Raw genomic sequence first — 15,281 nt, forward strand, 5'->3', positions numbered from 1 at the left:
TGAGATGTGATCAGTTTACCACACTTTAAAACTCGAGGCAAAGATGTGGCAATATCACAGTTTTTGGGAATCTGGTCACCTGATAGTGATATGATCAACAGAAGAACGAAGATAAAGCTCGTCTTCCCCTTTACTCAGACTCTGGGTGGCAGAGGCCTCTATCTTGGTCCCATTAATTTGACTGATATAATTTTACATATTAAAAACAGGCTCACCATTATTGCCGGGTTATTTTTTTTAAATTTTTGGGAGAGCTATGGTTATCACATTTCTACCTAAAATCTTTCTGGCATTCCCACTCATCATTCTTTTCAGAAAAGAAAGTGCCTCACATACATAAAACTCCATGCTTCTGACACCCCTGTTCATCTATCTGTGTAAATTTAAACACAGATTAAATCCAAGTAAAATAACTTTATTTAATAATTTGGGATTCAATTAGCTATAATTATTTGATTTCTCTAGATTAGAGATGAGTATTCTTTAGCTAAAATAATGACTTGTAATCTACGGTAATTGAACAGCATTTGCCTACGTCTATCTTTGCCTATGTACTATTGTATCAATAGGTTTTTACAAAGCAGCTAAGTAAACAAGCATTTGTGTTTTATTCAGCAATACCTGAATAATTTACACACATCTGTGCTGCCTAAATCAGAAGGTAGAAATAATTTTCTTCAGTCAACTAATGGTGGTGAGCAAAAAGAAAAGATTTACAAAGAAAAATGGCATATTTTCTCACAACTTTATTTTCAATAAGTCCTTTGGCACCAATAAATTAACATCAACAATACCATATGTGATATTTTTTTTACAAATTTATGAAACTTGCAGTAACATATATACAAACAACTCAGAATGTGCATGACAAATGTAAGAATGATAACATCCATCAAGACATATTTTCCAGTCTTGAAAAATATGCAAGTCTTGCAAATATAAGAGGCCTAACTTAGTTTGATATTTCTGACATGGCTGACACCAACCTAAATGCCAGATGCAACAGTAGTCAGTCAGTTAATAAGGAATGGTGGGATCATTGATGGCACACATTCTGTTCAAATTATGGTGGAACAGAATAATTTGTACTGACTTGAAAAGTCTTCATGTCTCAATGTTTCCCATAAATTTGTCTCAATAATAATTCAACTGTTTTTGACACAAATTCAAAAAAACTAGAATTAACTGATGAACAATGAACAATACTTAATTGGCACAGGGCCTTACAGTTGAGTTAATGAACTGAGGTCACATATTGACTCATATAGCATCATTTAAGTTGCTCCCATGTCAACAAATTACTTCCCTACAGAGTAGTTATTTTACTAAACTATGTGAAAACCTTCATAAATTTTAAATGATAACAGTTATGATATAAAATGCTACACAGAGCTTTTTAAATAATAAATAAATACAATTTTATAACTGCTGACTGACAACTATTTATAAAAATTCTGAAGTTGTTTTAAGCTGAAAAGGAGCCATGGTAGTTTGTTTGCCAGACTTGTGACTGAAAGAATTCAGGTTCAAATTTTATCACTGGATTAGCTACTATGGAGTGTCATTGGGCAAGGCACTTTACTTCAATTGCCATGGCACAAAATAACCTATCTGTGTTCCTGTGGCATAAAACATCCAAACCAGTCTCAATGAAGGAACATGCTCTTTCAGCTGGATACTGTGTTGCTAAATACTACTATGGGGAGGCAACCCTTCATGGCAAAAAGAGGCACCTTACACAACACAAATAGAGAATTATAAATGTCGAAATGGATTAGGGATCATCTGATGAAGAAAGTTTATGTATACATTTTGATGAAGGGTTCAAACAAATGAGAGCAGGAACTTGTTTTTCCATGAAATTAACGAATAATGAAATAATCAATCTTATCACATTACTAGAATAAATACATCAAAAAACATTTACTATATGCAGCCACAGCATCTTAAGTTTAAATTACACCTATACATACGCAAAATACACTTACATATAAAAATTATTATGCTGGTTGTTAATTCTTAATTATTTAATTACACATATGCATGAAGGTTTAAATCTGTGGCAGACTAGAGGAAGACTGCTCTTTTTTTGGTACTTAAGTGTTTTAGACTTTTATTGTAGAAAATGTAAAGTCACCAGAAAGTTTCCTTTGGTTTCAAACAAAATGAATAAACCAATTTCTAGTCATATCAAAATATTATCAACCATTATGGCTCTGAAGTCAATAAATATTTTTATATGAATATAACTTCCATCACAAGTTTAATCCAAGTACAAAATTGTGTTTAAAGCCAAGTTGATGCACTTATAATTATTGGAAAAGTTTGATACTATACAAGGGGACTACATTATACTGGACACTAATAAAAATAAAGATACCAACTAAAAATGGCACAGCTTTCCTACAAAGGGGAGGGCATGAATGTTTAAAAAATATCTGATTTACATCTGCAAGAAAACACACAAGAAATTATAGCTAATTATGTCTCATGAATGCTGTGCTATAACATATACAAGCAAGATAGTGGAATATAAAATAAAATTAAAACATTTCAGATTAAGAATTATAAGCCTTCCAGAAAATCGAAAGCCGCCTTGTTTGAAGGCTGGCCATTGATATTTCAAAACTCATACACCTTTTAATGTGCAGTCAAAGGCATCTGTTCAAGATGTGTGATGAAATTATGCAAAGCAAAACTCATGTTATCATTCTACAATATAGCTCATACAAATAGAGATACCTAAAAGTAACATCTATTTAATATAAGTACACATTTTGGATGATGGTTTATCAAAAACGTTTTTTTTAAATGATGAAATTCCTGGGACATTTATACTGACAAAAATCTTGGTAGTAATAATTAAGGCTGGTCCATGGTTGACTTACTGTTAGTTGTCAGGTGTTCAAAAAGTGTTTCCCAGAATGTTTAATTGTTTTGTACCTCGACATAATTCTTCTGGAATGTTTGTTTATTTGTTTCATATATCTATAAAAAATATGAATAGCAATTTTTGACCCCCCCCTTCTAACCTGGTATTTTGTTTTACATGGATATAACAGAAATGGAATTTATCATTTATGTGTACCATATTAAAGTCAATCCACAGAATATGAAAACCTATGAACATTTCCACATTTTATGAAAGCAACAATTCACAGTACGAATAGCAACTGGAAGACAAATGAAACCATGTTGAACTAGTAATTATATTATTTAACATATTGCACCAATAAACCAACGGTTTTGAGTGAAGGAACAAATAAATTTGCTTGACAAAAATATAATAGAACACCATGGAGAGTGAACTCCCTTACATATGTACAAAACCATGAATACTGAGGAACAACTGCTAAATCCAATTATGAATGTACTATTAAATCAAAACAGAAAGAGAAAAACTGTTAATACATATCAGTTGAGACAAATTATCAAACCTTTAATTTGATAAAAATTTTAAATCCAAACACTATGACATATTTTAAGGTCCATTTTATCTAAAGGACAATATAACCCAGTAAAATGATACTTTTAGTCTGTATAAAAAATAGACAGTTTCAACAAGAGGTTCAAAAAGGCTTGGGATCACTCAACTACATGATGGCTACCTAATAACCATATGCACGAACAGTTGGCCAAAAAATCTAGATAGTATAATACGTTCTGTTGCAATCTATTTTAACTGAGTATGTTATGAAAACATTTGTTTCAAGGCTTCTGTAATTTTTGTCTCTTTATCCATATATGAATACACATCAGCCTAATTTGTCCACTACTGAAAGACACCTGTGCAGAGATGCTTTGTCAAACGTCAAATTCTGTTTATTTTTTTTATATCGATATTTCTGTAAATATGTCTATTTTAGGTAAGGGCAGTCATATTTGATGATCAAATGGAATAATTTATATAAATCTGAAAGGCATTAAAGCTAGGCCACCTTCAATCAAAGTTGGTAAAATTTTGTTAAGCCGTCAAGAAGAATTTATCGACGGTTTTTCTTGTTTTAATAGCAGCAGCCATATTGAATGTCAGATTGACAGTGTTTGTACCACCTGACAAGCCCTTCATTCCGAAATGCTTGAGTGGTTATTGAGAAGTAAACATTTGAAGGCTTTTTCAGTTTTAGTAACCGTGGCCATGGTGATTCGACATCATTTGCGTAAATATGAAAGGCCTTAATACCAGAGTGCTTTCTGTCAAATTTGATTAAATTATGCTGGGCACTTCTGAGTAATTGTTTCAAGTATTATTCTATATTTAATAATAGAGACTATCTCTGATAGTGGAGTGGCATCATCTGTACAAACTTGTTTTCTGGCAAGTTTGTTTAAATTCTATCCAGGGGTTATGAAGTTGTTTAATAGTTAATTTTCTATTTTTAGTAACAGTGGCCATATCTGATGTACAAATATAAAAAATCTTTATGCCAGGAAGGATGTTTTCTGTCAAGCTTGGTAAAATTGTATTCAGTGGTTTCACAGAAGTCAAAAAAATTTCAGATTTTAGTAATGGTTGCAGATCAGCATAATCTACAAATCTGAAAGGTTTTCACGTCAAAATGATGTAAAATTTGATTAATTTCTGTTCAGTGGTTTTTAATAAAAGCTTGTTTAAACATTTTTCTACTTCTAGTAATGGTGGCCCTTCTTAAAGGAATTTAGCATCATTTATAAAAACTATAAAAGCCCTTCTGTCAGAATGCTATGTATAAAATTTGACTGATATTGTTATTTATTATTTGGAAGCTGAAAGTAGTAATTGTACAGTAGTGGTCTTTACGCCAGAATGCCTTCATTCAAATCTGATTATTGATTTTGAAGAAGCCATTCAAAGGTTTTATTTTTTTGAGTAATGATGTTAATATCTAATGGCAAATCAGTTTTGTTTGTACAAATCTGTCCCATTGGTTGAAACTGGTCAAATGTTTTTTTCTTCTGAAGCTGAGAATAGCAATTGTTGACAAATGATAGACAGACCATGCACATCACACAATGGACTATGGGTCATACTATATACTCACTTGGACTTTCAGCCAGGTGATCTAAAATCCTGAAAATAGGAATTTTCACTTGTCCTAACTTTATGAAAAATGTTGTTTTACAGAGAGCCAACATCTCCTTATTTGCACATACTGACATTTGGAGACTGAAAAACTGACTTCTCCTTATAAATGTTCTGCATTTTGATGTCAAGATCCTCGATGCCAAGGAATAATTTTAGGTCCAACACTGTACAACATAGGACTGTCATAATTTATCAGTGATGCAGAGTAGTTAACTACACTTTTCTCAACATAGGGGAAGTAACTGTGCTGAACCTCTGGATAAGGGAGGTAACCACTTGGCATCTTGTAACATGGAATGGCTGCTAGTGGCAAGGTCCCATTACTGAACTGATCATGTAATTTGAGAAACCTGAAATAAATTTTTAATATAATTCTGTTAAAACATCCTGTATCAAAAGCACATGTAATAACCTTCCAAATTAAATTAGGAGACAACTCAAATTAATAACATTCAGAAATTGTTCATACCGAAACAAGTTCCAGACTGAATCAAAGTAAGCATGTTCAACTGAAGAAAATAAAGATAAGTGAGGGTAAGGGTACACTTAACTAGTTTTGTCCCTTGGATCATTAATGAATGTTAATCTCAAACAGGCTTTTATCAAGGATTTAATGAGATTTTAGCCTGAATAAGATGTTTTTACCAAAGATTCAATGGGCCTTTGGCCTGGATGAGACATTTTTACCCAGGATTCCATGGGATTTTGGCCTGGATGAGACGTTCTTACAACATTTGACATATTTTTCACATCCAGACTTTTAATATATTTTGAAGAGATATTTATGAATGGTTTCAGCTTTGAAAAATTAATACAACTTACAGATCACTGTGCTTGACAAACCTACATATTTTTTGATAAAATGCCGAAAGATATCATTATCAGGTTATTGTCTTAAATCACCAGGTATATCTGACCTGATGAATAATTTATTTTTTTTAACAAATATATTTGCTTAGCAATGGATTTTTGTTTTAAAATTGCAAGACAATCTGAAAACAATGACCCTGTCAGACCATTTCATGGCATGTTAAAAAAAGCAAACTGCTTTACATTAAATCCACATTTAACTGAGGAAAAATATTTCACACTTTTGTTTATGTAAGTACATGTAGTCAATTCTGTCAACTACATTTAAGGTATATAATGTTTGTCCATTTTAACAGATGTTGATAAACCAGTCACAGACATTTATTTACGAGTAAACTACATTATGATCCCAGCCAATGTGGGCATGTGAGAAAGCTTGCCAGTAGCTTCTCGTGGGTCGGTGGTTCTTTCCGGGGTTTTCCGGGTTCTTCCTCCACCATTAATACTGGCCGCCATGTATAGCCTATCGTGCTGAAAAATGGCGTTAAACCCCACAACAACAACAACAACAACATTATGATCCCAGTCTGGACCGTAGAAAAATGGTTTGAAAGGAGAAGTGGTCTAATTTTGAAGGTTAAATTTAGTGAATAAGGAGAAAAACTGAATATGATTATTTTGCGAATGATTTCATTTTGGCAAGGGTCTGATGGAGATGTGCACTATACATTATAACTCCAAACACATTTATATACTATGAAACACAAGGTAAAATCCCTTCTGATATCATATTTTAAAATCTATAAAATATATGGATGCAGTGACTCAATCTGCAGGTTTTGTTATATTTTGGGTTTACAGTAATTTTAAAAGCACAAGAAAAGTTAAAGTTATGTGGGAACAGGATGTGGGTCTCTTGTGGAATTTTGTTGAGGTACATCTGATTAGAATGTCCATGGTTTGAACTACAGCAAAGACTGTTAGAACCTAACTTATCACATGATGCTCATTTTTTATTAGCATCACACCAACAATTATTCACCACTGTAAGAAAAAGTAGAGCAACACCACCAAAATAAATCATCACAACATCTTGTAACAATTATTCACCACTGTAAGACCAATCTGAGCAATGACACCAAAGAAATGCATCATTACATCTTGTAACAATTATTCATCACTACAAGAAAAAGTGAAGCAACAACAGCAAAATAATGCAACATAACATCTTGTAACAATTATTCACCACTGTAAGAAAAAGTTGAGCAACAACACCAAAATAATGCAACATAACATCTTGTAACAATTATTCACCACTGTAATACAAAGCTGAGCAACAACACCAAAATAATGCAACATAACATCTTTAACAATTATTCACCAATGTAATAAAAAGTTGAGCAACACCAAAATAATGCAACATAACATCTTGTAACAATTATTTACCACTGTAAGACAAAGATAAGCAATGACACCAAAATAATGCATCGTACATCATGTAACAATTATTCACCACTGTAATACAAAGCTGAGCAATGACACCAAAATAATGCAGCATAACATCTTGTAACAATTACTGACCACCGTAAGAAAAAGTTGAGCAACAACACCAAAATAATGCAGCATAACATCTTGTAACAATTATTCACCACTGTAAGAAAGAGCTGAGCAACGACAAAAAAATAATGGAGCATAACATCTTGTAACAATTATTCACCACTGTAAGAAAAAGCTGAGCAATGACACCAAAGAAATGCATCATTACATCTTGTAACAATTATTCACCACTGTAAGAAAGAGCTGAGCAATGACACCAAAATAATGCATCATAACATCTTGTAACAATTATTCACCACTGTAAGAAAGAGCTGAGCAATGACACCAAAATAATGCAGCATAACATCTTTTAACAATTATTCACCACTGTAATACAAAGCTGAGCAACAACATCAAAATAATGCATCATAACATCTTTTAACAATTATTCACCACTATAAGACAAAGTCGAGCAATAACACCAAAATAATGCAACATAACATCTTGTAACAACTATTCACCACCATAAGACAAAGCTGAGCAAGGACACCAAAATAATGCAACTAACATCTTGTAACAATTATTCACCACTGTAATACAAAGCTGAGCAACAACACCAAAATAATGCATCATAACATCTTGTAACAATTATTCACCACTATCAGACAAAGCCGAGCAATGACACCAAAATAATGCAAAGTCCCTAATGTTGATAACATGAATCTAAACTGAAATCAACTTTACAAAACTTGCTGAATTATAAAATATGGCACACTCATGCAGCTTCTGACATTATATATGGTAAATTTCACTCTTATATCATCATATATTTACGATATGAAAACAAACTCTGGATACTCTATATGTATATACTCTCTATGACTTAAAAATCAATCTCATGTAGTAGTTACACTAGTACCAAATGCAACCTGTAATAGACATTTTAGGTCAACCACCCACCACCCCAAAAAATGTGGCTTTTGCATGCAGATTTATTATGTGAAAAAGTTAAGGAATGGGGTAAATATCTGAAATGATGTCCTTGAAAAGTATGGGTCATTTATGTGAAATTGTCCACTAAGACACAATTTATTGTAATAATAATATAGCTAAATGTTTAACAATTTTAAAGAAATGGGTCAAATCTTTTCCTATCAATGGTGTTGGAAAAGTCAAATCTTTGTTTCACTTACTTTTGCAGTCAAGATAAAACATGGTTCATTCCAAATGTCCTTAATATTGAATAGTGAGTCGACTTATTTAAGAAGTGGGTAATGTCCTTAATACTGAATAGTGAGTTGACCTATTTAAGAAATGAGTAATATCCTTAATATTGAATAGTGAGTTGACCTATTTAAGTGGGTAATGTCCTTAATATTGAATAGTGAGTTGACCTATTTAAGAAGTGGGTAATGTCCTTATTATTGAATAGTGAGTTGATCTATTTAAGAAGTGGGTAATATTCCTTAATATTGAATAGTGAGTCGACTTATTTAAGAAGTGGGTAATATCCTTAATATTGAATAGTGAGTCAACTTATTTAAGAAGTGGGTAATATTCCTTAATATTGAATAGTGAGCTGACTTACTTAAGAAGCTGGTGAACACATGGCAATAACTCTTCCAGATAGTAATCTGTCATCAGCTCCAGCTGTTTGGGCCAGGTTGGTGTCAGGTGCAGGCAGATTCTAGATGATGCCACACAAGAGGCAGCCAGCAATGAGGGTGAAAAGTGACGAAAGCAAGGATCTATAAGAGCAAAGTTATACTGATGTATAATTAAGGTAATTTCTCAATTTTTTGGGGTTAAAATAATGCGAGGAAATTGATACTCTATTTATCTGTGCACTTACAAATCAATGTTTCAGTTCAGTGTAGGCATTTTACTACATTTTAGTGTATGGAAAAAATAATACTGTATATTGCTTGCTTATAAGTTGAGTCCAACTGCAAACTGCACAGACCCAGATCTGCAGGTGCATAATGTAACAGCAACTCTGGGTCTGTGCAGTTTAACAGGCGTAATCAGAAGAACAAACAACACAGACCCTGATCTGCAGGTGCATTATGCTATGGCAGATCAGGATCTTTGCTATTTTCAGTTTGACTCAACTTATAAACAAGTATATATGGCAGCTGAAATATATTTATAGAGTTGAAGATTCTGTGACTTATCTCTACATAAGTGAAACCTCAATGCCATCCCCACTGTACAAAATAGGAATCATATCTTGCAATACACAGATATTTGTACTTGAAAACACAAATGATTCCAATCTTGTGGGAGTCATCTCTCACAACGATTCATAAATAAAGTAGCTGCTCGTAGGGATCAATTAAATGGTCAATATATGCCACACTAGCAAAATGAGGACGTGGCCGAAGAGGAAAGCAGTATAAAATAGCGACCATATAGCTTGCATCTGAGATAGGTAGGTTACTAAGCAACTGTGAACTTCAATATTTCTCAAGGGATACCAATTTTCATGGTTTTTATTGTTATAAAACATGAAATTAAAGACCTAATTAAAAAGGAGACTTCTGTGAGAACAATCCACAATTTAAGTGCCAACTAAAACTAAAAGTGTTTATTTTTACTCGATGAACACTTATACTAAATTAAACAAATTAATTCATAGTATACTCTAAGAATGTCAACGTATTCTTACATAAAATGAGGTTACTGTACTAAAGTTTCTATTTATTTTTACCTTGTAAAGAAACTTCTTGAAAATACAGTGTATGCTTTTCTACATAGCTTTTCACCAGTGGCTTGGAAGTGATAGGAAGTCCATTTATCAAGTCATCATCATCAACAGCCACCTGCAGGAAGTAGGGGACAAAGTGTGGCATGGCAGGGACTGTCAGGTCCCAGTCAAAATATTGGAGAACTGCAAGCTCCATGGAAAGGTACTGTTGGGGTGTGTAGCTGGGAAGGATGGGACTAATGCTTGACCCAGGGGGAATACACCCAGCTGACTGGGGAATAAGCTGGATTAGTGTGCTGAATCTTGGCAAATGTTCAGAGTGCTCCTCAAACTTCACTGAAAAACAGATCAGAAATATGGATGAGGCATCTTGTTTCTCACACAGATCAGAACTATGTATATGTAACAATTTGTTTCTCATGCAGATAAAACATATTTATACAGGACATTTTGCATCTCACACAAATCACAACTCAGAAACCTGTATGTTGCTGTTGTTGTTGTAGGGTTTAACGCCATTTTTCATCACAAGATAGGCTATACATAGCGGCCAGTATAATTGGTGGAGGAAGAACCCTGGAAAACCCCGTGAAGAACCACAACCCACGAGTAGCTACTGGAAGGTGTTCTCACGTACCCACGTTAGCCGAGCCTGAGACTTGAACTCACGCAGACAGAGGTGAGATGGCAGTGATCCATAACGGTGAGCACTTTAGACCACTCGGGGCCCCAGGGAACAGAAACCTGTATACAAGATATCTTGTTTCACAAAGATCAGAAATATCACCAGTGACTAAATGATATAATCACTTTAATTTCTGTAAACCCTGGGCAAGTTCATGAACCATGGCAGATCATCATTTTGCTTAATTTGTTTGAAACAACATACAGTATTAAGAAAATCAACTGATTTAAGTCCAGCAAGTCACAACAATTGCTAGAGATTTATCCCTTAACTATTGCCATGGTCTATGTAATAATAATGTACACAACTGCTGATTGCAGCATATTTTAATGCAAAGATCATTTTATGGCATTAAGACAGTCTATGATAAAAGAATGTAGAAATGATTTCATGTTAACTCATCCTGAAAATCTGAAATGTGGCAAGGATTCTCTTAAATATGCAAAGTATCTAAGGAGCAAGAATGGTCCTGGAATTCTTTTTTTTTGCATGCTCTGGGAACTGTGTAATCATGAATTGTGGCACACACAAATTCTTGCCATTGCTACCCATTAACAATACCTTTTGCCGATCTACACTAAAAGTAGGGTAAAACAGTTTCAGGGTCTGATGGTTAATTATTTAATTACGGTGTTTTTAAGTGTGGGTACAACATTCCTAAGTTTATGTTCCAAGATGTTCATTTTAATCAGTTTTCAAAATTTAAACTGATAATCAGAAACTATACCTTATATGCTTGCTTGTAAGTTGAGTCCAAATGCAAACTGCACAGGCCCAGATCTACCATCCCATAATGCACTTGCTGATCTGGGTCTGTGCAATTTGCAAAGAGTAATCAGTAGAACAACATAGACCCTGATCACAAGGCACATTATGCCACAGGATATTTGTTTCTTGCTGTTTGACTTGATTTATAAGCGAATATACATGAATCTATTCAAAATTATCACTATTTTTGAAAATATAGTTTCTGGAAAATTAATGGATCTGAGAACAATGATAGTATCCTCTAATTCAGAGGATATTCTCTCAATACGACTGGTTTCACATATTTTGTTCTGCTGTAAAATTCCTTGATTACAACGTGTGTAAACTTTCTGCACATATTCTGTGTATGTGACACACTCACGGGGCTCGATATTTTGCACACACGAATCCTTGAGTAAAATGCAAACTGTAATTTTCGTGAGTGATGAGCTTTGATTAAGTAAACAAAGAAAATTAATGTTCATGGGGAGTGGGGTTGCAAATGAAATTTTTCCCACAAGGGTCATAAGTTTTTACAAAATATTTGGCTCCTGTCTGATTTCCAATTGTCTAAAAAAATATTATTTATATATTAACTCATTAATTTAAACTTCAGTGACATTAAGAAAACATGATTTGCAGTACCTGCCAATATGAAGCAAGTGACCGCTAGCAGGTACAGGTTGCTACAGTCCACCTCCAGCGCATCCAGAAAGTAATCCAGCAGGTATACAGCCAGGTGCTGGGCTGTTGCACATATATTCAGCTGTTCTGTCAGCACACATAACCAGTCAACCAGACTGCGCCGCATCCACAGCTGTGGTGAGTGGCCATGGTACACCTGGAGACCCTGTTCTTTCATGCGCAGTGTGGCATATATATCTTCTGCCAACCTGTTTTTCCACCAGTCCTGCTCTATCGACATTGCAACATTAGGGATATCAGAGCCTTCTTTCACTGACTGTATGTTTGTGGAAAGTATACAGAATTATTTTACATCTTGCCTGGAATAAGAAAAAAAAATCAATTATGAATTTAATGGAAACCAAACAAAAACACAAAAACATCTTCGGTAGTAATATTACTTTATCAAAGATAGTTACAAATGCAGATTATAATGATTTGTGAATTAACTAGAAATGTAAAGATAAACAGATAAATTAGGGATATTAGAGCCTTCTTTCACTGACTGGATGTTTGTGGAAAATATACAGAATTATTTTACATCTTGCCTGGAATAAGAAAAAAAGGCAATTATGAATTTAATGTAAGCCAAACAAAAACATCTTTGGTAGTAATATTACTTTATCAACGATAGCTACAAATGCAGATTATTACAATTTGTGAATTAACTAGAAATGTAATGATAAACAGATACCCGAGTAAACAATTACAGAAAAACTTCAATAGGCAAGGGCGAGTTACTAGTTAAACAAGGGCCATAACTAGAATAACAAATATCTGACCCATGGCTTTGATATGATGTCACAAATTCAATTTCAATGGACAAGGTCTTTCAAATGTTACAGAGTAAAACAAAATTCATGACCGACGTAAAGTTAATAAACAGGACTGAGCAGAAGCAGCCAAAGATGTTCAAGATAGCCATACATGATTTCAGACTGACACAATTTTGATATAGTCTAAATATGTATCACAAGAAGTCTTTTGGTGAAAAAACCATGTTGGTATGACCATCAATGTAGGAGATGCAGAGATGAGATTTTCAAGATGGTTGCTGTGGTGGCAATATTAGAGGTCATATCAGTGCAATCTTCATTTGGGACCAATTAGGCATCATAAAAAGCCTTCCAGTAAAAACTCCATGTCAATATGGCTTTCTGTTCAGAAGGATTTGTGATAAGATTTTCAAGATGGCTATCATACAAAATTTCAAACAAGTATCATTTTTATTTAGAAATAACTGCACATCACTTTCTATTTGGGGGAAGTAGTGACAAAAATGTTCAATATGGCTACCATGTCAGCCATATTGGATGTCTGAGCAGCACCGTTTTCATCTAGGACCATTTAGACCAGTGGTTCCCAACCCTAGGTCATGAACCAAATCATGGTCCTGAAGAAGTTTTAAAGGTCACATGTTTTTCTTTTAAGGGTTGCAAAACTTATAAAACTGGGTCATGAGGCTCAGAAAAACTTTTTTACATAGTAATCCTCAAAGTCTTGCCTGTGATAACAAACTAGTGCCAAAGGACAAACGATGTACAACAAACTAACAATCCCATAAGCGCTTCTGGTGTTTGAAATGTAGAACTAAAAACTATATCAAACAGAACCACTAAATGATCTCCCAACAATGCTAAATAAAAAGTAAACAAATTTATGGAAGCCTTTTTATATTAAAAAAACTTGACAAAAAATATACAACTTTCGAATGCAAAGCAGGAATAAAATATAACAAAATGCATGAAGATAGTCAATTTTTTGTATAATATATGTATTTATTTGCCCAAATAATTTTTTTTCAATCTATCTGTCAAAACTGACTCAATATCTCTCATAAATAAAATGTATCCTGTTAAGAATTCATTTTATGTTCAATCTGGTCAATTTGAGCTTTCATGACTGACCATAGCAATGGCAAAAGACCTAACAGCAGTCAGTAAATTATGCTCATATATCAAAACACTATGCAAAATTTCACATATTTCTGCATAATAATGTTATAATAAGAATGTTAGGGCATTATTTCAATCAACTATAGAATTTGAACATTTTAATCATTATAAACACTTATGAAAGTATTGTATCTCTCATGTTCAGAGTAGATGAAATTCTGCTATCCATGAAAACATTAAAATGACCCATCATGTGACCTTACTATACTGACTAGTGTGAAAGAATTAATAACAGCTGGGTTCTTCTTTATCCCCTCAGCAGCAATATACTTCATTTTTTATTTTTTTCATTGCATATCGTGTACCATTAAATCACCTAGATTTGTTAAACTTATAAGTGCTATATGTAAAATGCTTAAAACAATGAAAGAAAAAATAACCATAAAAAAGTTAGGAAATTATAAAGTAATACTAGTTACACTACAAATGCAGTATAAAAGCTTCAGTTGAGATTGACCCTTCACCATCTGAATTAGTCTGATAAACCAATCCTGCTGATACTGATGGATGACGTTGTGGGTCTGATGTCACCTATTCATTAAAATGTGCAATTCTGCTGCATGCAAATCATTCCAGAACAAACACATGTACACTTTAGACACATACCAGTAATTGGTCATGACCATATCAAGCAAGAAATTCAAAATGGTCACAGGACAGATGGTTGTACTATTCCAGATGGATTTACAAGTCACCAAACATTTGATTTGCTCATGAAATATAATCTACATGTCAGCAAAAGAACCCTTCAAACGATGGTAGCTGCACAGCCACAAGAAATGTCGGTAAGTGTATAACATGTATACCGATGTGTGCAGACAAATTTGATGTAGATAAATGCAGCTTTTAATGAATAGCTGATATCAGCTTCTCACCTGAAAATCAATATCATCATGGGTGAAGGGCTTATTTATCGGCCTACATCCGAATCTAACAACCATGGACAATTCTATTAATGAGTATGAAAAGAAATTAAAATGTTTGGGTTTATTTCAATTTTCAAAGACTTTTAAAGACCTCAGGGTAATCTGCTTGATTTTCCCAAAATTTCTATGCCTTGTAATTGCTACCTCATTTTTCCCAAACCGTCAA

At 33.6% G+C, this 15,281-nt stretch overlaps 1 protein-coding gene across 1 annotated transcript; it reads right to left on the reverse strand.

Moving 5' to 3' along the window:
* Positions 1-774: 774 nt before the first annotated feature.
* LOC149795389 (cyclin-J-like) lies at positions 775-12,546 on the reverse strand. Its single transcript, XM_089965175.1, has 4 exons — positions 12,196-12,546; positions 10,122-10,454; positions 9,000-9,159; positions 775-5,415 (listed from the first exon to the last, which is right to left on the reverse strand). Exons 1-4 carry the CDS (start codon positions 12,473-12,475, stop codon positions 5,190-5,192), a joined length of 999 nt encoding a protein of 332 aa, XP_089821301.1. The 5' UTR covers positions 12,476-12,546; the 3' UTR covers positions 775-5,189.
* Positions 12,547-15,281: the final 2,735 nt, after the last annotated feature.

Source organism: Sinohyriopsis cumingii, chromosome 7 (genome assembly GCF_028554795.1).
Source record: "Sinohyriopsis cumingii isolate HCF-2022 chromosome 7, ASM2855479v2, whole genome shotgun sequence".
NCBI lineage: Eukaryota > Metazoa > Mollusca > Bivalvia > Unionida > Unionidae > Sinohyriopsis > Sinohyriopsis cumingii.